Source organism: Python bivittatus, unplaced genomic scaffold, assembly GCF_059951505.1.
Source record: "Python bivittatus isolate LINGU-HERP-01145 unplaced genomic scaffold, Pbiv_v1 ctg000700_np1212, whole genome shotgun sequence".
Classification (NCBI taxonomy): Eukaryota; Metazoa; Chordata; class Lepidosauria; order Squamata; family Pythonidae; genus Python; species Python bivittatus.
This window is the reverse complement of record NW_028277098.1, coordinates 44843456-44866549: the sequence shown is the minus strand read 5'-3', so window position 1 is coordinate 44866549 and position 23094 is coordinate 44843456. Positions and strand designations below refer to the sequence as shown.

Below are 23094 nucleotides of genomic sequence, written 5' to 3'. Positions count from 1 at the left end.
GAGCAACCACTTGGCTTCAGTGATACAACCCCCTCCAAAACTATAATCCTTTTTGCTTTTTCACTGGTTCTTAACATTTCCTTCATTTCCACATTTTATTGAAAGATAAGAGAGATTTGATTCCTTAATTGTTTTGTACTGGAAAACCTAGAAATGAATGGAATGGAATCACCTAAGTTGCATTTCCCTGTTATCATTTAATATCATTTAATAAAGTGATCCAATCATTTCCTTACATGCTATCATATCCTTTCAAACTATGAGAGAAATGTTTCCCGAAAAATGCATCTAAAAAGATGTCCAGAGCAAGCCTAATTCATAATAAGTAAGAAAATAAGAAAATAAATAAGTAAATAAATAAATAAGTAAATAAATAAATAAATGACATCGGGCTGCCTGTCTTTAGTTAAATTGAACCAATTTAATGGGAATAAAAGTCTCTTGACTCTGTATAATGGGTGGGTGCCCTAGCTTGCATGTTCTTCCAGTGATGTCCATGGGACTACAACATTAAATAAAAAATCTTGTATATTATAGAGAAATTAAATGGATGACACCTCACAAGATTACCAACTTTCGCTAGATATTTGTGTTCCATATGAAATTCTATATTTCAAGTTATAACACCAAATCTCTCAAGATTTTGGCTACTGGAAAATACTTTTTTTAATTTTTGTACTTGCATCAGAGCCATCTGAATTGTTCTTGCAGACCACAGCAGTTCCAAGACCACAGTTTGAGAACCTTTATGCTAAGCTATAATATGTTTTATTTGATTGTAGCATTGGACAATGGATGAACTGTCACCAAGCTTTGCAAATCTTGGTTGACTGTGAATAAACTTTAGAGTCTTAATTGCGACAACATATGCTAAGACCAAACTACTCTTTTATTTAGTACAATGTGTATATCTATCCATTACTATTTGTTTAACAAGCCTTGGTTAAAAGAAACTACTGCTTAGAATAATTTGAGAATCTAGACAATTGATAACAAGTGATTTATAAAAACAGAAGGTGCATACAGTAAAAGTAAGTTTGTCCATTGCATACTATACACAATGCCATAGAGAAGCTGTGTTATTCATTAAGAAAAAGACATTTTATATAAACTATCTGGAAGTCCTGTTAATTCCAAGATATCCATTGTGAACAGAAATTCTGATAAAGAAATTCTGATAAAAACACCTGCTATTTATGCATGATAGCTGAAGTTTTGCCTTGGTTTTAGCTGTGATCAGGAAATGCACAGGATTTTTAAATAGATCTATAACAAATTGAAGCATGCCTTTAATAAAAAAGCAGAGTGATGTTCTTAATGTTTATACTGTGCTTGGCACAGATTTGTGAGAAAGGAGTAGAATGTGGAAGTAGGGTGATTTACAAAGGGAGAACTATGTGGTCTATCATTTAGACCAGCTTTTGTTCCAGGTTGGCTAGGAACCCTGGGATTTGTAATCCCACTATATCTGGAAAATGCTAGGTTTGGGAAAACTGCTATAAACAACTTCTGCATCAGAAATAAATACAATAAGTCCCTACTGTATGCAATATTAACTTTTGTGTGAGACCCCCAAAATATCTTCCAACGTAGCCTAATATTTGGATTTAGAAATTCTAAGTTAGTACAATAAAGTTTATTGGTTTTTGCTCAGTATTGTGTGGTTTGTAAATCATGGCTTATGGCTTAGTGTTGTGTGAACTAGGTGGCTAATGGTTGCTCAAACCATAATTAAGGCAAAAATAGCTCAGCATGATGGATCAACCCAGCCTCTATGTGGTATACAGACAGTCCCCTACTTATGAACAGGTTACGTTCCAAGAGGTTGTTTGTAAGTCCATTTTGTTTGTAAGTCCAACCAAGTAAAAAGTACTGTAAAAAGTAAAAAAAAAAAGAGAGAGAGAGAAGGCAGAGGCAGGGCAGCAATGTGGGCAGAGGACCCCTGTCTTCTGCTGCCAATGTAAGGAGCAATAGCTTGCAGACTGTGGAGAGCACAGTGGGATGTTCCTTGCCAGGTGAGACAGGACGGCAACAGAATGTGCTGTGCCCCACCGGCTCCTCCCTTTGTCCAGGGAGCCACTGCCATCTCTCCTGTGTCACCCGGTAAACTAACCCTTTCCAGGAACTCCAACTCTAATCTCCCGGAGGGTAGGAGAAAGCAGGAAAGGGTTAGTTTGCGGCCCGGCAGAAACTAACACTTTCCTGCCTTCTCCCGACTTCCAGTCCATCTTGTTCGTATTGGCGAAAGTTCGCAACTTGAAAGTTTGTAAGTAGGGGACTGTAGCCGATTTGTCTCCATGACTTAGTCACAGAGCAGTAATTATTTATGAGAAGTCATGTACTACACACAGCTGCTGCCCTTTCTAATCTGGTGCCCTATGTATATATTTCACCTTACTACATAGACTATGCTATAACATTGACAGTGATGACCATGGAGAGGAGGGATCAAAACAGGCAAGATGCTGGCCATAGCAACCCAGCTGAAGTCCTACCCCTTTGTATATGCAGTTAATACCTGTTTTGACTCCTCCCCAGATGCCACTACCAAGGACCATAGGACAGACTGTGCAGTCAGGTGGCTTAGAAATCTACTTAGTTGAAATGAAGAATGCAAGTGCCTGCTTTTTCTTAATTTTACTTAAAAAGTATAAATAGAATCATCAACAGAATCATTGTCTATTTTCATTTAAATGGAACAGTATTTGATTATTGCTGCAACACTTTACATGTATTCTTTTCTTTGGGCCATCAATTAATCAATTCATCTCTTTGACAGTAATAATCCTGACCTTTATTATTCAATATTTTTTTCTTCTTTGTAAAAACTGTTGACCTTTTCTTGGGCTTAAAGCCCCACTTTTTCTTTAATGATCCAAGAAAAGATAACAAGATTTTCACCATGCTTTATCTTTGATGTTTATTTATAGTGAAAAGGTATGTGCATGACAGTTTCACACAGGCAAATTTTATTTGGTGATTCTGAATCCCTGTCACCTAGAGACTATTCATCTGATAGGAAGGCAACATGGCTAAAAAACTGAGATAAAAACAGCCGGATTCCAGAGCTGCTTTGTATGGGGAAAAGAGAGAGACAGCTTGACAAGTTCAGCCCTGGGGAGTGGGGGCTGGTTAGTTGGAATTGCTGTTGGCTGTACCTGTAATGAACACAGCATTTGGCAGGAAGGTCTGGCATAAGAAATTGTGTATGTTAAAGTGTCCTCCTCTTTGAATCCATCAAGTGTGAAACAAGGCACTTGCTCAAAATGAATTGGATTTGCACAACAGCTGTCCTTGGAAAATAAGCTTTTAGGTCATCTCCTTACTTAAAGACAAAGTGATGTCAAACTCGCAATACATGTCACCCATTTGTGGGCAGAGGTTGTTCAGATGGCTGCTTAAAAGCACTTGACATAGTAGCTTGTTAAGAAAAAAATGCAAAGAGGGAACTCCAATCTGCACCATCAGTTTGTTTAACCAAATGTTGCAGAAATCAATAAAAAGAAGCCAAAATAAATATGTGTTCCCCGGGACTTTTCTGATTCTACATTTGCTCTTGAGAGAAGTGCCTCATTACCTAGCAACAAGGCATCATATGATCAAGATGAGTGTCATTGTTTTGTTTTCAATCATGGTAGAATGCTTCAATATTTCTACCTTTGATTTAAAAAGCATTTGGTAGCAACAGTTCTACAGTTATTTGCAGCAAGAAAACTTTAATGGACAAATAGCTGCAGCAGGAGCCAACTTGTAGTAGGAAAATTATGCAGAAAATTTTTTAAAAACTGAATCAATCTGGAATCAGGTTGTATATGCAAGGTCTTTAAAAGAAACAACCTGTACATATTGGTGCATTTTCATATATCAAGTCCAATAGCTGCACATCCCTGCTGAAGATGGATTGACAGAAAAATAAATTCTAAAGTAGCTTCCCATAAAGAATACTTCATACCTACAATGTAAATGTCTGAGAACAGATGAGCTTTTCCTGAAAAAGTACAAAATTATTGCTTGTTTTTGGACAAATATGTATTTCTAACCCTACACTACAAATGATGTGTGTAGAATTATAGCACTACAACTGCAGATTTTTTAAGTTCATTGAAAGGGGTGAAAATATAGCATTTAGCTACCATGCATTGCATAATTTGATGTGCCTTATGCCAGTAATAGAAAATGTATTTTGAAAAATTTTAACAGATTTTATATACAGGCAGGCTGTAGCCAAAATGATAAAAAAAGAGAAAAAAAGAAAATGAAAGAAATAGTCATGGAACATAATTAGTGGTTGTCAAGTTTCAATTTGCTTAAATTATTCTCACAAAAATAGTATGATGTTATGATTTCTACTTGCAGCTGTGTACACTTTCTGTGGAAGCGTACTTCTACCATTCATCAAAACTATTAATACCCTTTAGAAATCTAGTTCACTGAATATTTTTGTAATGGATATAGCTTAAAACTATAGATTTTCAGCATCTCTCCAAAAATCTAGGCTTTATTTTCCTGCTAAAACAACTGGACAATTGTTAAATTTTCTGTTCATTAAAATCTCACACAGAGTGGGGCAGAAAAAGCTACACATCCAGCTGGGGAAGTGTGCGGTTTCCAGCACAAAGTCTAGTTGTTAAACAAGTATATCAATTCCTTCACTGGGAAAGAAGAAACCATCAAAATGCTACTTCTTAAACAGCTGCTTAATATTATTTAGTATGTGTCTTGGGTACTATAACAAAATATGTACTATAATGGACATGGCCAATCACAAAGACACCATTTCCTAGAAAGGCCAACTGGTAAGACCAAATTAATTACTTGCTCCAGAATATGAATAAAAGTTGATTTTTAAGCACCCAAATACAGCCCTAGCTTTCAAATCTCCATTCCCATACATGTATAAATTCACATATATTTTGCAATATAACAGAATGAGGAATTCTTTCACAGAAGTGTGGGGAGCAGTCTTATATTGCAGTGCATAAATGCTCATAAAACTGGGGGTGGTTTCTAGATTTCGAAGGTGATGAGTATTTCAAGTCTATAATGCAAGATTCAATTAAAGAGCTGCACATAGCAATGATGGAGGGGTTATAACATAATGACATTTTGGATCATTATTTGAAATGTACAGAAGTCCATTGTGCAACACAGCCAGTATGTGGAGGGTGTGTGTATGCTGTGAAGAGTAAGCCTGCTTTCACAAATTTTGAAGCCTGCTGGCCTTTTTTTTTTTTTTTTTGCCAGATAGGCTCAGACATCCCCAAACCACATTCACTCATCTCAGACATCCACACAAGGGATAGTTGTATGTCTTGAGTCACATACAAAGACAGGTTACTCAAGGCCCTCTTTTTCTGCTAGACAGGAGAAAAAACAGATCTCTGAAAACTGAAGAACACTGGGAGAAAATGAGAAAGAAGCTCTGTGCTGAAGTGGAGAGTGAGAGAGCGAGCTAAGATTCTCCTTCTTTCTCTGATTAATGTTGGAATTTTTCAGGAAAAAGAATTTACCAGGTAACAGATTGGCACACATATAACATCTGTTCCAAGAATCATCTACACTCTAGAAGAACAGGAAAATGTTAGCTAAGAATTGTGTTAAATTTAATTTCTTTTCCTCTGTGCTTTTAGCCTAAATTTGTGTCTCTGATGGTTGTCTCTACTAATTTAGTCCTTGCGTACTTTATCTACTGTATTTTATTTATTTACCAACATTTATGTGCCACCTACTCTACTCTATGCAAATTGGCACCTCAGAGTTACTTGTAAACAGGAGCAGATCAGCATCATCCTGGGATCTGCTCAGAACTTTACATTTTCCTGTACATTTTTCTGTTGGTCTTTCTTCTAAGATGTCTGTAATTTCAGCAGCTCTATATTTTTATTTCATCTACACTGATGGTTTGCAGGAAAGGCACTATAGAGCATATTTTCTATCATTCTTTTTTTCCTTTTGTAGAGTCCATGGGGTTCTCTGAGCTTGGTTGTTTTCTTGCAGATGTTTCGTTACCCAACTAGGTAACATCTTCAGTGCTAGAAGGGAGTGGGGTTTGCTCTCTGTTTATATACAGTGGCTTGCCCTGCAGTGTTTGGGGGGGGGTTGGTTTTTTTCCTTCTCCTGGCAGTTCTACAAGGAGAAAAAAAACTAGGAACTACCAGGAGAAACCCCCCTAACACTGATTGATTGATTATGTCCTGATACGTAAAACCATAGAACTCAAAGAGGGTGTACTTTCTTTTTCACATGACTGTATACTAGTCCTTATCCATGCAGAGGTTTATAGCAGCTGCTGGTCTTAAAACTGCTCATAGAGATCTGTGCATGACAACGGAGTTACAGAAAGCTCCTCTACTTTCAGATCACCAACACCCACCGAGCAGAATAGTAAATCCAGAATGTGCTATGTTGAATGAGCGGAGCTAGACACCAATTGGGACAGGTCCATAGCCATCATAGTGAACATGGCATCTGACTGGGTAACCTGAGCTTCAGCAATGAAATTCGTCCAGAGAAAGTCCAGGGCAATACTGTATCACATCAGAAATCACCCTAACTCAGGAAGGAAGTACTGTTCCAGCCACCCAAATGAAGCAGCAAAGACTAAAATTTAGTAGACTATCAAATGGAGCTTCTGATAAGTGAGACTGAGTTGCTGTTCATTCCCCAACCTCTGGTCCTAAACTGTTGCATCACAGAATATTCCAGTGGACAAAGTTGGGAAAGGCTGACTCTCCCCTCCTCTTTCAGCTGGGTCTTGGTAATACCTGCTACATCAGCAGTGAGTGTGACCTGGCAATGGTGGATTTTGCCTACCAGATTTTCAATGATAACATTGGGCATTTATGTTAACATCCATATTTTTTGGAATGAGACTTTGTATGATTATTCTCCTGTCTTGGCCCTGTTGGAGAGCAAATGGATAACCCCTTTGAAATCTTGGCATGTTATAGGGTCCAGGTACACTAAACCAGGTTCTTCATTTCCAGCCTTAAAAGCTGCCAGGCACATTTGATTATTAATAGGTGAGTTATTACATTTTGATCCCAAATCACATGAGAAATTGATGTTATAGAATACCCCAAATTTGAAAGTAGCAGGAAAGATGTTCTATTGGAATGCTTGGGGTCAACACTTTAAATCAGCTGATTTCCAATGGTTGTTTTAGCAGCTTCTGAGGTACCTGCAATTTTAGTTTCCTTGAGATACGCAGTGCTTGAACAGAAAACAACAGTTCAATTCTACAAGAAGTTGAAATGTGAAATAAATGTTAATATTTGTTATATATCTGAATTGTGGAATGAAGAACTGGAATATCCAGTTTTAGAGAATCAATGGGTCCAGGAGTTAAGAAAATATTATTTCATGTTTATTGAACCTATCAAAGAATATTTAAAAAGGGATGGACATTGTATTTTTTATGTTGGTGATGTAAGAAATTTGAAGGTTCTTTATTTCATATGATTTGATCTTGCCCAGCTATATCCTTATTTTTGGTTTCAAATCACTATATATGTTAACACAATTTGGTACAGAAATATTATAGCTAAGGATCTAAATATGATGTCAAATTATGTTCCTAAAACATGGAATTAGTCATCTCATAGAGAACTTTGTGTCTATTGAATCTGGTGCATGGCAAAAAGGATTATTTGATATAATTGGAAAGGAATTTACTCTTCTGATTTTAAGGAAAGGATCCAGGATATAAATTTGTTATCTATTTTTAAAAAGCCCCTGTGTTCTAAAAATGAGAAAATGACACAATGATTTAATGATAGGCTTAAGGACTGAATTAACTTTTTATAGTTATTATATGGGTTTTTCTGGTTAATTCATATTTTTCTTTTTTGTCATATTTACTCTGTTTTAAACACTATAGTTTATTTAGAGGATTTTTTTCTTCACTATATAATCACTATTATATTTTTTTCTCTGTTGGTGATAGAGCCTTTTTTGTATTTCACCATTTAGAAAATAAAATAAAATCCTTCATCTAGTTTTACCAGCAACCGACTTTGCATTAAAAAGCAGGATCTTTAATTTGAAGGGTGCACCAGCACTGTGAATGATAATTCCATTGAAAATGTTGGCTGTGAAATACAGCACAGATTTACAGAGCGATCTTGGGTAGAACCAAAATTGGAATAAAGCCTGACAAATTTTATGCTTCCAAAGTTCTGCTGGGGCTTGTGCTCAGCATGCATGGGAAGACATGTGCAGATAGAGTATAGCATTTTACTCATCTCTCATGTTCAGAAAACAAACTGGCACAGTGTAATGACATCATTCTCTAAATGCAACATATGAGCAAATGAATAAAGTACACTGCTTCCAAATAAAGTATGTGGAAGTACAGTACCTGTCTTGCCAAAGGCAAGGGTTCTTTTTCGAAGATTCAGAAGCAACGAAAAACCACAAGTGAAGTGAAGAAGTTAAATGATCTTTATTTAGAAGCAGGCATACATTACCAAACAAGCGATTTGTCTATCTGTTATCGGGAGCCCCAGGACAATAACGACGATACCCAACACGGCCGGTATGCAGCACCACTCCGGACCAGGTCTGCATTGAAGCTCTCCAGATCAAAACGTTGAAGCTTTTTATGCTTAGCTGAGAGGAGTGATATGTGCCACCAAGGATGGCAGCATCCTGATTAATTGCACCTGGTGTTGCATATCTTATGATTTTCCAAATTCCTCCCCTTGATAAGCTAAACCTGAAACGGGTGGACAGCAGCCAACCTCCTCGTGCCTGGTATCCTCCTTACATTCCAAGGTTGATACATCCTTATCTGGTAACTGGTGCAGAATAACTGGAAAATAACCTTGTGTTCTAAAAATTTTAACTCTTAATACAGCTTAATATCTATAAGGGCCTACAGACCCAGGAGTATGAAAGACAATTGTGACACACCAGTCCTATCTCCTCGATACAAAAAGTCTTCCAAAATGTTTCCTCTACAGTATCCCAAAAGAAATATCAAATGAATCTGCTTACAATAAAGCAATAAAGAATATAGAATCCCCACAACTCCTTCCAAAAACCTAAAAGGAAAATTAACCAAGAAAATCTTAGGCACACCTACTGCACACTGTAGAACCCAGCCGCTCAGAAAAAGGTTAAGTGAAATTTCTTGATATCTTGGGAAACAATTAAGACCTATACTGAAGAATTGAGTTTCACAGACCCTTGGTGTTTGAAGCATCCAACTAAAAGAGAATATACATTTTATTTGAATGTGCACCAGAATTTTTTTAGGCTTGATTATTTCTTAATATCATTGACTATATACAATCAAATTCAAGAATGTAATATAGACCTTTGTTATGTATCAGATCATAGTGCAATTACTTTGAATTGTGTGTTTCAGAAACTGGTTAAGGCATCAAGAAATTGATTGGTATTTTAATGTTTCTCTGTTGAATGATAAAGAATTTGTACAACAAATGGGAGTAGAGACTTTGCAATACTTTGATTTAAATTTAGGAACATCAAGTGGTCAAATTTTTGAATAGGAATCATATAAATCTTATATCCGTTGAATTATTGCTCATGCTATATAATAATATATAAAAATAAATATAAAAATAAGATTAAAAATAAAAGAGAAAATAATTTGAAAGATGAATTGAAACATTTATGGGCACAGATGGTTAGAAACCCATCTACTACTTTGTATAGAGAAATATGAATTAAATACTATCACAGCAGACAGAATTTATGCTAACATGTTCATGACAAGGATATTGGGAGAATGGTGAAAGACCAGGTATAATGTTGGCTAATTGTTTAAAACAAAAGAAAGATAGGGCTATGATTCCAATTATTAGAGGTAAAAGAGATGAAATATATAAAACTTCAAGGGATATAAATTGTCAATTTTTAAAATTTTATTCAGAATTATATAGCAAGCCAGAGAATATATTGAATGAGGATACAGAGGCCTTCTTAGATAATATAAATCTACCACACATAGATGATACACAAAAACAACTCTTATTTGCTCCACTACCTGAGGTAGAGATTAAACAAGTGCAATTCCTTTATATTTAAAGGTTGCCCATCCTCTGCAATAACAAGTGACAAACATTGCTTCAGCCTTCTGTTGAAATTAAACACAGACAAGCAAAAATGCCTTATGAACCACAATCAAGGAATGATCTGGAAATTATACTGGTCCCTTTATATCTGTTCACAAAGTAAATTATTTGAGAATCATTGGTACTCACCCAAATCTGCAGTTTTACCCTCTTGTCATTCCTGTAAACAGTCTTCACTTTGAAGTCAATTCCCACTGTACTGACAAAGGCAGGTGTGAAAGTATCATCAGCATATCTGAAGAGGAAGGAAGTTTTGCCCACACTACTGTTGCCAATGATCAGGAGTTTGAACATATAGTCAAAGTTCTGGTCCGAAACATCCTTGTGTCCAAATCTGGCATCTGTTACAGAAGCCATCTATAAAGAAAACAACAGCATCATTTTTAAGGACTCTGAATTTAAGCACAAAGTAAGGTCTTTGTGATCCTCTTTGATATCCTATTTCCCACAGCATTCAGGACTGCTTGATAGTGCTGAGTATATATTCTAGCCTTCTCCAACTTGACACTCTGCATGTCTGTGGAATTCATCTCCCAATAGTCCTAGTCCAGCACATCTGGATGGCACCAGTTTGGGGAAATAATCTGTTCAGGAGTTCATAGTCCAGTCCAGAACTTACATATAAAGAGCAAGACTCATGACTCTATCAAGAGGAGTTACAGGCTTTTTCACACATACAGAACCTGATCTAGAACATGACTTGTAAGCACACAAACTCACAGACCGTTAAGTAAGTCAGTATGGGATAGTGGCTAGGATTATGGACCTGGATCAGGGAGATCCAGACTTAAATCCATACTCAGCCATGGAAGCTTACTGGGTGATTTGGGACTAGTCAATCTCTCTTCTTAAATCTTAATCTTAAAGGAAATCAACCCTGATTGCTCATTGGAAGGACTGATACTGAAGCTCAAGCTCAGATACTTTGGTCACCTAATGCGAAGAGAGGACTCTTTGGAAAAGACCCTGATGCTGGGAAAGATTGAAGGCAAAAGGAGAAGAGGACAGCAGAGGATGAGATGGTTAGATAGCATCACTGAAGCAATGAGCATGAAACTGAGCAAACTCAGGGAGGCAGTGAAGGACAGGAAGGCCTGGTGCGATATGGTTCATGGGGTCATGAAGAGTGGGACACGACTTAACGGCTGAACAACAACAACAATCTCTCTTCTCTGAATTTATTCCCAGAGTTATTACTGTGGGAAAGGATAAAGTGATATGAATGCTGCCATGAGCTAACAATAAATAAAGTCAGCTATTTATTTCTGCTTAGATGTATCAATCAAATATGTATGTAGATGATCCAATACTGCAGGTTCTGGTCTCAAAGGAAAAGGTAAAAGACCTTCTGGACTCGTGCTGTGACTGCATAGATGTATCCATGTTTTTTTCTTGGCAGTAAAACGGACATGATTTGTCTTTTTTTTTTTTTTTTGCTGGGATACTGTAGATAGCTATGGAGAGGGCCTTGAAGCAGATATTCAGAAACTGTTATATAAACAAAAAGGACAGAAGCATTCCTTAAGTCCAAGGAAAGCAGATAGTGTTAAGAGGGGATTTAAGATGACTCTTCCTAACTCACTAGGGTATAAGAGGGAGGGAAAGAAAAGCACAATCAGACTTGCAAGATTCTGTTACTATAGGCTATCTCAATAAAGTAAAGTTCTAGTCTTCCTGTTGAGTCTGTTTCCTGATCTGGTCTACCTTGTACGGCTGACAGATACTTAGGGTAGATCCCTTTAAATCAGCAGAACCTTAATTTAGACAGAGGCCCCATTGATTTCAGCAAGTCTAACTCTAAGAATGCCAGTGTTTGGATCCAACCCACCTTCTGTGCAAAAGCTGATGCCATGTATTTATAAAAATATATCCAGATCAGCTGTGAGTGCCTTAGAAATGGGGCTTACTCTTTTCCGTATATGCCACATTCACCCTGCCACTAGATTTATTTATGAATAGCTAACACATTTCAAAGATGATTAATCCTGCCTACGTTCGGCGCTTATATGAACTGAACAAACTGAGTCTTATTATTAAAATTATGTGATTCGCAAACATTTTACAAGGAAAAAGAAAAAAAAAGCCTAATCTTTGCCAAGACTAGATGGGGCCACCTGGCTTCCAGATTGTGTTAATTACTGTATTGTTTACTGAACAGTAATGAAAGTGATAGATGGCTACTTGTGTGTCTGTCCTCAATGTGACAGATATGCCGCTATGTGAATCTACCATCGTGACCCTGTTATCATATTAGTGTTGTTATATTTTGATACTCTTTTCCCTAAAACAGAAAGATATGAGAAGTCTTCTCATTAATACAAGAAAAAAATTATCACCTGCAAAATTTGATAGTGGAAATGTCAGGTACCAAAAAACTTATACTAGACCCATTTGGGAATCTTTGTTATGACTGAAGGAAGCAGTTCCCCTGTAAAGTGGTACTTTCTATTATCTAGTCAATTTAATCCTGGCATTTTTTTCCTTAATTGCTCCTTGTACATTTCCCCATTGAGAAATTCACTAGATCTGACAACAGTGGCTTCTCCTTTGCTATGTCACTTGCTGAGATGAGCAGCTTTACAAATCAATTAAATAAATAAAAATAAATCAGTTTCACTGCAAGAGGACCCTGCAAGGTGTATAATGTGAACATTTTTTCTTTTAGGAAAAAGCCCCAATTTTCTTAGCACTGTAATGATAAAAGCAAAAAATAGATGAAAGTGGCAGGGAATCTCTTAGGAATTTATCCATCTTGAATTTTTCATGGAAAGGTGGGATATAAATATTCTATATAGGTAAATACCAGTATAATAGAACAGTGTTGTGCAATGAGTTCTTAAACAGATCATTTTGGCAAACATATGCTAAAAGTGCAGGAAGAAAGTCACACAATGCTTATGCATTATTGCAAATTACTTATAACAAGGATATAACTAGAAGGTCTGCTTTTTAATATAGTATTGCTTCCTGACTGGCAACAATTACTTCAAATGACAGCTAGTCAAATACATAGAATCTATCATGCTTGGAACCATGCATAATAGTCTGCATGGAATTAAGAATATTTATTTTGTTGTGTTGTGTTTCATTTTAACAATGTACATAGCTGCCCATCTCACAATACAGTGTCCCTAGGTGGTGAGCAAGGATTAAAACTGAAACAAAACCACAATATAAATAATAACCAGAAACAACAAAATAAACATTAACATATGTGTGAGATTTAAGAACATTCTACTTCTAATCCTAGGACTGCAACCAAACAGATCAACTGATAGAGTTTACTTAACCTCCTACCCTGAAAGCCTGGGGGATCAACCTGCTCCGTAATGCTTTACGAAAGGTCAGGGCCATCTGGATTTTCAGACAGACACAGTTCTGTAGGGCAGGTGACTCTATGTCCCACCAGATGACACTCCATAATAGAAGTGACCTGGAACATGCCCACTCTGCTGGCCCTGGTGGAGCAGGCAGAGCCAGTCAGAGACAGGTGAGGCACACTTCATAGAAGTGCAAATGAAAGCCCCTTCTTAGGGCTTGATTCAAGATTGTGGCACTCCCTGCTAATAAAGGCCAGGTTTCCTTCCTCTATGTTGTCCTGCTGTTATTGGGCAAAAAAATGTTTTATTTGTTGGCTGATCTCAGGTTTAACTAGTGGGTGGTAAAGAATTACTCATAAATCTGTAGCTTTGGAGTTATATTTTATTCTTGGTTCCTATGGGCACCACTTTTGGCAGAGAAACAGAAGGTCTAGAGGGGCTACAAGGTTGACAGTCACAAATACTGCAACGGTCCTTCACATCATTCTTTGGCCAACTCTACAAGGCAGCTTACTCTGCTTCTCTTGTGTGCTGCTCCTGAAGCCAATTTTAATAATTTCATTCTGGATTGCAGTTGGTTGATAATGAGGCCAGGTTTGGGGCCCGGTCTCGATTACAGCCACTGTAGGCCCTGATTGGTCACTCCCTGCCTTTTGCCTTCTCATCTGTTGTATGCAGGGAAGGCAAACCTTGATAGCTGGCCTCTGTGAGGTCACATCTCCCTGGGCTTGCCTATCCTTTTTTAGCTAATGTTCCCTCCTCATTAGTCCTTGGTTTTTTTTTCTTTTGCTTTCCCAGTTGCTTGCACACATGGCCACCTTCATTCATACACCCTTCCCAGGTTCTCTCTTTTGACAGCAGTGCAAACCCTTTCTTATTCCCCCCACCACTTCATTGTACTATCATTGCTCCTACACTACAGAGACTAAAACAAAGATGTTCTTTATTCCTACTTTTGTTGTAGGCCCACTGAAAGTTTGTGGAAGGGAAGAACTGATAGTTCAGTTGTGCAGAAGGAAAGAAACATGCACTGAAACTTTCAGCTTTGTTCCAACCTGCCTGTGTTGGGGGGTGGGAAATGAAGCTTTGCAATACTGTGGAAGAGATGGGAAAGCAAGGGGAGTACGCTTAGCCTGGGAGCAACCAAAAGCATCTCACTGGGAGATGTCAGGGTTGACTAGAGCAATGAGCTTCTAGAGAGGACAGGAAAATAGAGGGTGAGGAAAAATTACTGATTTAATGGGCCATTGTTGGATCAAACACAAGATAATTTTTAAAATGGCTGCTGTTGACTGGTAGAGAACATAGGAGCTGCTGGAGGGGAGGGCATGTGCCAGTAGCCAACTCGACCTGGGGTTGTCAGTAGATCAGAAAAACTGTGATACAAACCATCCACTTGGAAGGGCTTACGAAGACTTAGGATGGAAAGCAGCAGTTCTGAACCAGAGTTTTAAAACACAGGCAGTGGATGCATTTGTGATTGGCTAGAAGTGGGTGGATGACATCATCTGTTCCTGCACTCAAGAAGCAATGGGTGGCCAGTCCTGGCAGTGGGGCAAACAAAAAGTGCAGATCTGCCCTTCATTTCCCCTATTCAGATTCGGCACACAGAATAACCTCCTAATTACCGGCTTATAAGAGCTGTTTCATTAGATGTACATACATTTCAGCTTTTAAAAAGTTATCAGAGAAATAAACTACTGATCAGACTATTTGTGGTACAACTATAAGTCATAAAAATCATTATACATTTGACATCTAGCATTCCTGTAAAAGACGACAGCTAATATAAACAAATTACGCTGAGGGTACCATCTCCAACATGACAACACATTTCTCTTACTCTAAACAAATAAAGCACTTTCACTCTTCACATCCACCTAATCGTGTAGAAGCCAGAAAAGCAATAGTAGAGAGGTCAGAGCCAAACCAGAGCTGGGAATGAAATGAAGCCCATAAATCCTATTTTGGCTTTGGTTAAGTTTATTTATTGAGACAATGCTTGCACCTACAAGGGGATGATAAACACAATCACTTCAAAGGTGTGAGGGCAGGTGAGTATGTGGTGAGCCTTATGATTCTCTCCTACAGAGCTCATGACTAGATGGAGTGTACTTAATTACCTCACAGTCTGCATAAAAACTAATTGGCCCATTTTGGGAAGGCTGACCCTAGAATGGTGTACAGTTGAGAAGCATCAGTGTATAATTTCATTTTCTATCTTTCAGTCATGATGGTAATACATCATCTTAGGATTCTGCATTTTGGAAGATTTTAGCAATTACTGGGATTTCCGTAGAAGATGCTGTTGGGTAAGATAGGGAATATTTCATCAGGCTATGGCAGGAGATTAGGTAGGAATCAGGGTTATCTCTGCTGAAAAACCAGCTGTATCAGATTCTTCTTCCTCCTGAAGTTTAGATTGTAATCAGCTGGTTTCTTATACAAGTACCTAAGCTCATCTTTTCCCATCCCTTCTTTTTCTGTTTCTTCATGTCTTCAGACTACAAGACTACCTTGCAATCATGATTGTACATAAATTAATCTGGGAGCCCTTTTTTCCCAAGAAGCAAGATAAATAAGTGATGGAAATCAGAACTACCTATATGGATTAATTTCTTAAAATATATATATATATATACACACACACACACACATATATATATACACACACATACACACACACACATATACATATATACACACATACATACACACACTTCAATTATTCCAATATCCTTAAGCCTCACTGTTTCTTAAGAGAAAGAATCCACTAATAAAGGTTAGCACTGCATTTTAGCTAGCCTGGATGCTAATCAACAAAAATACTATGCCCCATCTTTAACACAGGGTCAAGTAACCCATTTGGAGGATGCCTTCTGTAGGAAGTTGCCTATCAAATATTTTGAAAGAATTTCACATAAAGAGATGCATGGGTGGATACTAAAATAAAAAGTAATACTTCTAAATATATGTGCAGAAGCCATCAACATTTTTGCTCCCTGAAGAGATTCTTGAAATAGTCTCATCTTTGCAGGAGACCCTTGGAGGAATTGCTTACACAACAAAAATGTCTGCATCCCATTCAGACATATGGAAATGGTTTTCTACATGGTGACCCACATGTTTCTTTATAACCAAGCTTAGAGACATCAATTATAGCCTTGGTACAATTGCCAGACAGACCTATTAGCCAATTGGATTACCCACCATTTATGGTAATCCAATTTAACTCTTTATTATGAATTACTGTATAGTTACTCTAACAGTTCGTGAAGACAAGCGACCAAAGTCAGTCAATGAATCCCATGCCAGGGATAGGCAACATGGTACCCAGGAGAACCGATATACCTGCAGATACTTTGGCTTGGCACACTTCCCTGCTGTATCTCACTCCAAATTCTTTTAATAATTATGATCAATGGAAAGCTAGTATGCTATAAGCAAAGTGCTCTAGAATATTCTTTATGAGCAAGAATGCCTTTGGGTTCTATTTTTGGTTTTTTGGTTCTGTTTTGTTTTAGAAAAACGACCACTATGCATGTTTGCAGCCCAGGGCTTTGTTTACAGGTGTGTCCCCTGCCCCCAATAACAAAGGTAAACTGCAATAGTAGAGAACATCCCAGGGAATTAGAAGGTATGATGGAAAGAATCCTCACAGTTCCTTTTGATAACGGAACTCTCTGTAGCTAACTGCATGCACTACAGAAGGCATTTTGTGAAAACCTATTTAAGATAAGTACCTTCTCTTTTAGTGATATCCATAATTTGTTCCTGCTAAGTTTTTCTAGCACAGTATCTGATAGAATCTCTGATTTTTAGGTTTTTGTGTTTGGGAAAATGAGACAACTCTAAGGTCTTCATTTACATAATGTGCGACCAGGAATAATTGGAATTTAATTGGCATATTGTGACTGAAATCAATTTTAAGGATACAAAAATAGAATATCAGATGTATAGTTTCAAGTACCATCAGATTCTATCTCTGAATGCCCCCCACTGAAGACAAGTGGTTTCCCCTAACATTTTGATTTCCCTAACTTCAATTCTGACAACCATGTGGAAGAACATTCCAACATCAGATCCAGGAATAGGGAACCTGATGCCCACCAGATGTTTTAGATATCCCCACTAGCCCAAGTGAGAGCAACCTATAGCAAGAAATTTTGGGAATTGTCATCTAAAACATTTGGGCAACACCAGGCTGCACACTCCTGATCCACCTACAGTAAAATCTTTGAGTAACATGGCTCTAGTCTTCCTCAACCTCGTGCCCTCCAGAGGGATTCCAGCTTTCATAATTTTGGGCCAGTATGGCCAACAGTTTTTTAGAAGCTGTGGAAGAAATCTTCTATCAGTAGGCATTGACAATAAGAAGTTAGAAACCTGTATCTGCCTTTTCAGATTCTTCTCATTTATCCATTTTCCATGCTTGTCCAGTCATCCTCCTCTTCCATTATGCCCTTTGCACTGAGACATTGGCAAAGAGTTTTTTTTAATATGCTTCTTTCTCCCAACATAAAACCACAGAGATTCAATGTCCAGAAAGGATCTCTCTTACACAGAGGTACTGCCAAGCTACATCTACCAATGAGTCACAAATGGGAGTGGCAAGCAACAGAGGAGAAGTATAAGAGAAGAATTCTGCTGAGGTTCCTTTTCTGTACTGAGTTCACATATGTCCTAATCCATTATTTCTTTAACCACGTTTTACTGAACAAATCACAACTTAACCATGGCTTTTTGTCTATTGGTGAAATTCCCATATTGTGCTGCACTGTAAATCAAATAAACCCTATGATAGTTTAATACAAATTGGCTGGGTTTGCACAATATGACAAGCCAAAACCAATTAAACCATATTATAGCACAGTGCAACTTGTGAAGCCATTCAATGCACATAATAATGCTGAAAGTAGTACGTTTCAGATATGTGTTTTGATTGTAGAGCATAATGGATTAGATCCAGATCTGCTGTTGAATTTATGGAAGTGACTCAGCTCTGCTGGACGTTTCAGTTAGGCAAAGGCAGAGACCTAGTTTTTGTCTATTTCCTTCCCTTCTGCCTTTGATGCAGAAGTTCCCCCAGTTGCACAGAGCAGATTTCTAGGCAGCAGAGCAGGCTGAAGGGGAACATAGGGAAGATCTCCTTCCTCTTTCTGCTGGGTTGGGAGGGGAACAGTCCAGTTAATGGTGTTCTTCTCTACATCATTCTAGATCCAATCCAATACTTTGATAGAATGGTGCTAACATATACGTTTAGTGTTATAAAATATTCCAGTTATAAACTATTATGAATGTATCTAGAACATGTATTGAAACAACTATATAAGATGTACGTGATATTGATATCATCAGCCATCTTATTCTCCTGAGTAACTTAGCCAGGAAATTATTGAGAAACTTAGTGTTATGGCAGGAAGAGTCTGTTGTACTGTATGGACATTGACCTTCAGGTCTTATTTTGCCTTTGTTCCTTTTCATCCACATAAACTGCATTGGAAGAGGCCATGCAGAGGTTTCCGCTGAAGTGTCATCAACGTGTCTATACAAAAAGTGTCATTTATCAATCTCTCTCTGTCTCTCCACCTAGTCCCAGGGAGGAAGTGGAAAATTAGATCAGGTATGTGTGTGTGATTGTGGGATAAGTGAAAGTCAACAAGCTGAGGGTTAATCCAGATAAATAGCATTACTGTGAGTGTAGAAATCCACTGCTCTGGATGGAAATGTGGGATTTCTGCCAGACAGGGTAATATTCTCCTGCACTCAGTACTATTCATAAGGTGCAAATCATGGTGGTTACCAGGAATACCTTTTAAAGGCCCTGGTTGGCCAGCTAGGTCCTTGCCTGGGGGAAAAAACAAGAGAGAGATTGCTACAGCCATTCACTGTAATCTGATGATATTGTGCTAATCTACTGTACTACATTCTTCATATTCCTCTTCACTTGAGATGCTGGGAGGCTTCCATTTTCCACTGGTTTGCTCTTCTCTCATAAGCAGCCCATTCTCAGGAAATTTCAAATCTGCTACAGTCAGACATATTGAATTGTATACAGAGCCTTATATTAATATTAATACACATACCCTTTGTTTCAGAATTCTGCAAAGCAGTCTTCCCTGCTTCAGGAAGTCTGTCATTTCAGTTTTAATATGGCAAACCTCCTATGCATTATTTCAGGATGTCAACTCATATTTTACTCTTGGGATCAATTCTCATTAATGCTGTTTAGCATATGCGTAGTACTTCTTGCTTTTTCACTGAACTTTGCATATTTACACAAAGCATTAAGGTGTACAATGTAATTTATGAATAGAGTTAAAGTTTCTGCACTGCATACGTAACCTATTTTGAAAAACAAGTGAGACCCCATTCAAAACATGGAGAAGCGATTATTAGGAATCATAACAATCCATTATTTCAAATGTAGTGCTCCACTTTTCCTTTTTTGAAATGAAATCCAGGGGTGATTCACTCATTCATTTTTAGAAATCAAGAACCAACAGAGATCTGAATGATGAATATAATATTACAAATACTGATGATGCTGGCTGTATCAGCCAAAACAGCCTACGTAAAAATTAAAATAATCTTCTCCAACCTGGTGCTTTCCAGTCTTCTTATCAGCCTTTTTCAATGGCCACAGTCTAGGTTATCCAGTAAGTCTGAGGGGCATCAAATTATAGAAGACTGATTCTAAAATGGCAATTAAATTGGCAAAGCACAATCCCTTCACATAATCTGGTACCCTCCAGAGAGGTTGGACGACAACAATCAGAGAAAGCCACCTTTTATTGTGGTTGCTGTTGACTGGGAAACAAAGTAGAAAAATGAAGCATTAAGATACTATAATCCGCTGGATACTGTTGACAATGTACTAACTTCTTAATCTGTTGGCTGCACTTCACTCTACACTAAGCCTACTTAGAGGGCTACTAAATAAGGAGGGAATTTCAAGGCTCCTCTTAATTTGACATCACCATCTTCAGGAAGCCCAATATTTAATCTCGCTACAGAATGAGCCTAGAATACAACCCAGGTTCTGGAAATCAAATATTTAAACCAGAAAGATCCATGCCCCCCTGCCATTTCGGAAAGAGGAAGTAAGTAGCTTTGAGGCACTCTACATGTCCTCAGAGGCACTCCTATTACCCAGCTCTTTTCAGGGTTCAGCACTGAGCACAGCTCCCTGGGCTAATGCAAGAGAACTTCCCCTTAGCCACAACGGGTCTTGAGAAAGACTGGCCCGTCCCCAATTTCCTATCATCATTAGGCGAGCTATCTGCTGCTGCCTCTTCAGCTATTTCCGTGCTGTGCGTTCACACTGTGACACGCGACTAATTCCTGGTCTTGCCGGCCGATCGCGGTGGGCAGAAACGGCGCAGACAGCCTCCCTACCTCGGAGAAAGTTTGGTGGGAGGGGACCGCGGCGCGCTCTTACCTTGGGCGCAGGTGATGGAGCCGCTCCTCGCCCGAAGCGAAGAGCCGAGACCAGCAAGGCGCGGCGGCGGCGGCGCGGGTTGGAGGTTCCGTCGGAGGCGAGCCAGATAGACGTCTGGACAGAGGAGAGCGTGTGTCCAGCTTAGCAACACATTCAGCAGCTCCTCCGCGAAGGAGACGGCCGTCAGGGCGGAGCTACTGCAGGCCGCCCCCGCTCTCCTCCTCAGCGGGAGAAATAAACAGGGCCTTTCTGGGGCCAGCGCGCTCCTCAAGTTGTCATTTTCTCACAGGGCTTGTGGTCCCACCACATAATGAACCCCAGACTGCCCTGTTTCATTTGAGCCTGTAGGGCGAGCCCAGCCCGTGCGGTTCCTTTCGGATTCAACGAGTCCCGCCGAGTCCGAAAAGCAGGCTGAGTAATCAATGCGTTAACCGGGGGAAGAATTCCTTTTCAGGTGTAACCCTCGCATCGGTGGCCTGCGATTTAGCTCTCGAGCTAGAAACCTTTCTCCTCCTTTTAGCACAGCTCCAGTATGAGGAAACAAACAGGTTACACTGTCAAATAGCAATTAAGTTAATACAAATACCTTCTGAGTGTACACCCGATATTTCCCTTTCCTCTTTAGAACCATCTGGGTGAATTTGAGGCCTGGGTCCTCAGATTTGCTGGGCTGCCAAATCTGAGGGAGTATGGAATTCAGCAGGGGGTGCAGGCTGGACTCCAGCAACAAGAATTTGGGGTGCATTGCAATAAGTAATGCACTCTGCAAGCAATACCAGAGAGATTTTTGTCTTCTGTCTCTGTGGATTCCTAGGCTGTTGTGGTGGCTAGCCAGGGGCAACTGCTTCAAAGATATCTCGCATCGAACAGGGCAGTAAAACTGATGTGCTCTTCCACCAATGCCTGTTCAAGTCACAATCCACACTCAGTAGGAGTGATTAGGGTTCTTCTGCATAACCACAGATAAGAAAATGTCTTAGCCCTGAAACACAGCCCTCAGTCTTTCCTCTCACCGTCAACTGTCATTGGCTTTGCATCCCTACATCTGATAACCACGCAAACTGGGGTGCACTGTCTACCCCTACAACTGGATGGGCCATGTTCTGTTTTTAATTTTACACATGTCTCGTGAGAACACAATTATAAGGTCCCATCAGTTTTCCAGTTTCCCATTTATTTCACATGGATTTGATTTTCTTGCTTAAGGTAACCTCATAGCTTTTACATAGTGAAACAACTCAGTTGTTTTGAGCAGATGCAAAGGCGCATAGTTATTCCCGTCGGTCTTCTGAGATGTAAACCTCAACATAAAGGCTTCTAAAACAAGAGGATGTGACTTTTCAAATGAGGGAAGTGCACAGCCCAGAATACACAAAATATACACAAATATAATACCTCTCCCACCATGTGTCACATTCATGCATGTGCCTTTTTCTTTATTGCAAATGTTGTTAAAGAAATCTACTAATCTGGTTGACTTGAGATCTCTCAGAGATCTGTTAAGATATTTGCAACATCTTGGCAAGGATTTCTAATATGCCCATCTAACAACAGAAACAATTTGAAAGTTTTTCCCATCCAAATTAGGTTGCAGAGGAGGAATGCTTGGCCCAAAAGTAGTAGTAGTTTTTCGTGTTTGTGTTTTGTGACTTCTGAGCTGTTTCTTGTACTCAGAATGTGCTTAAAAGCACTCTGTCCCTTAATCCTTAGTTCTGTTTACCTATTTGAACCTCTGGATCTGGATGGTACTATAATGAAAAACCAGAGTAGATGAAACAAACCAGGAAAGTGTCCATGTTGTACTGAGTTAATAAATGAACTTCTTTGAAACATTTACAGTTAACTGAGACACAGAAAATAGATTTGCTCCTTAAAATGTATACAGTAACCAATGTTCAAAGTTAAGTGCGCCATCTGGTGGCAAGTGAATTTTTTTGTCCTGAATGGCTTTGGACCTGTTTCAATGCCTATTTCCATCCTTAAAAGCTTCCCGGTAATATTGGCTTTACAATGTGCTTGCATGGCATGATTAACCATGATTAACTTAATCGTGGCTTGTTACATTAGATCAATTTTCTGGGTTCATATGGCACAATAAGCCATACATTAATCAACATGTTAGGATAAAATGTGGTTGGCTGGTTTGTGGTTCAGTATGCCATACTTCTCTTTTCAGGCCTATCACTAAGGCTGACAAACCAGGATGTTTTTCAGTGCTGGGCTACATATGAGA

General features: G+C 38.7%; 1 protein-coding gene across 1 annotated transcript in view; it reads right to left on the bottom strand.

Annotated features, from left to right (window-relative positions):
• Nucleotides 1-21012, bottom strand: part of RAB3B (RAB3B, member RAS oncogene family) — a 61442-nt gene extending 40430 nt beyond the window's left edge. The window contains exons 1-2 of the mRNA XM_088153980.1: nt 20862-21012; nt 10230-10457 (exon numbers count right to left, since the gene is read on the bottom strand). Coding sequence (XP_088010106.1) covers nt 10230-10457 — 228 coding nt within the window. The 5' untranslated portion in view covers nt 20862-21012. The remainder of the gene's footprint in view (nt 1-10229; nt 10458-20861) is intronic.
• Between the last annotated feature and the right edge of the window lie 2082 nt (nt 21013-23094).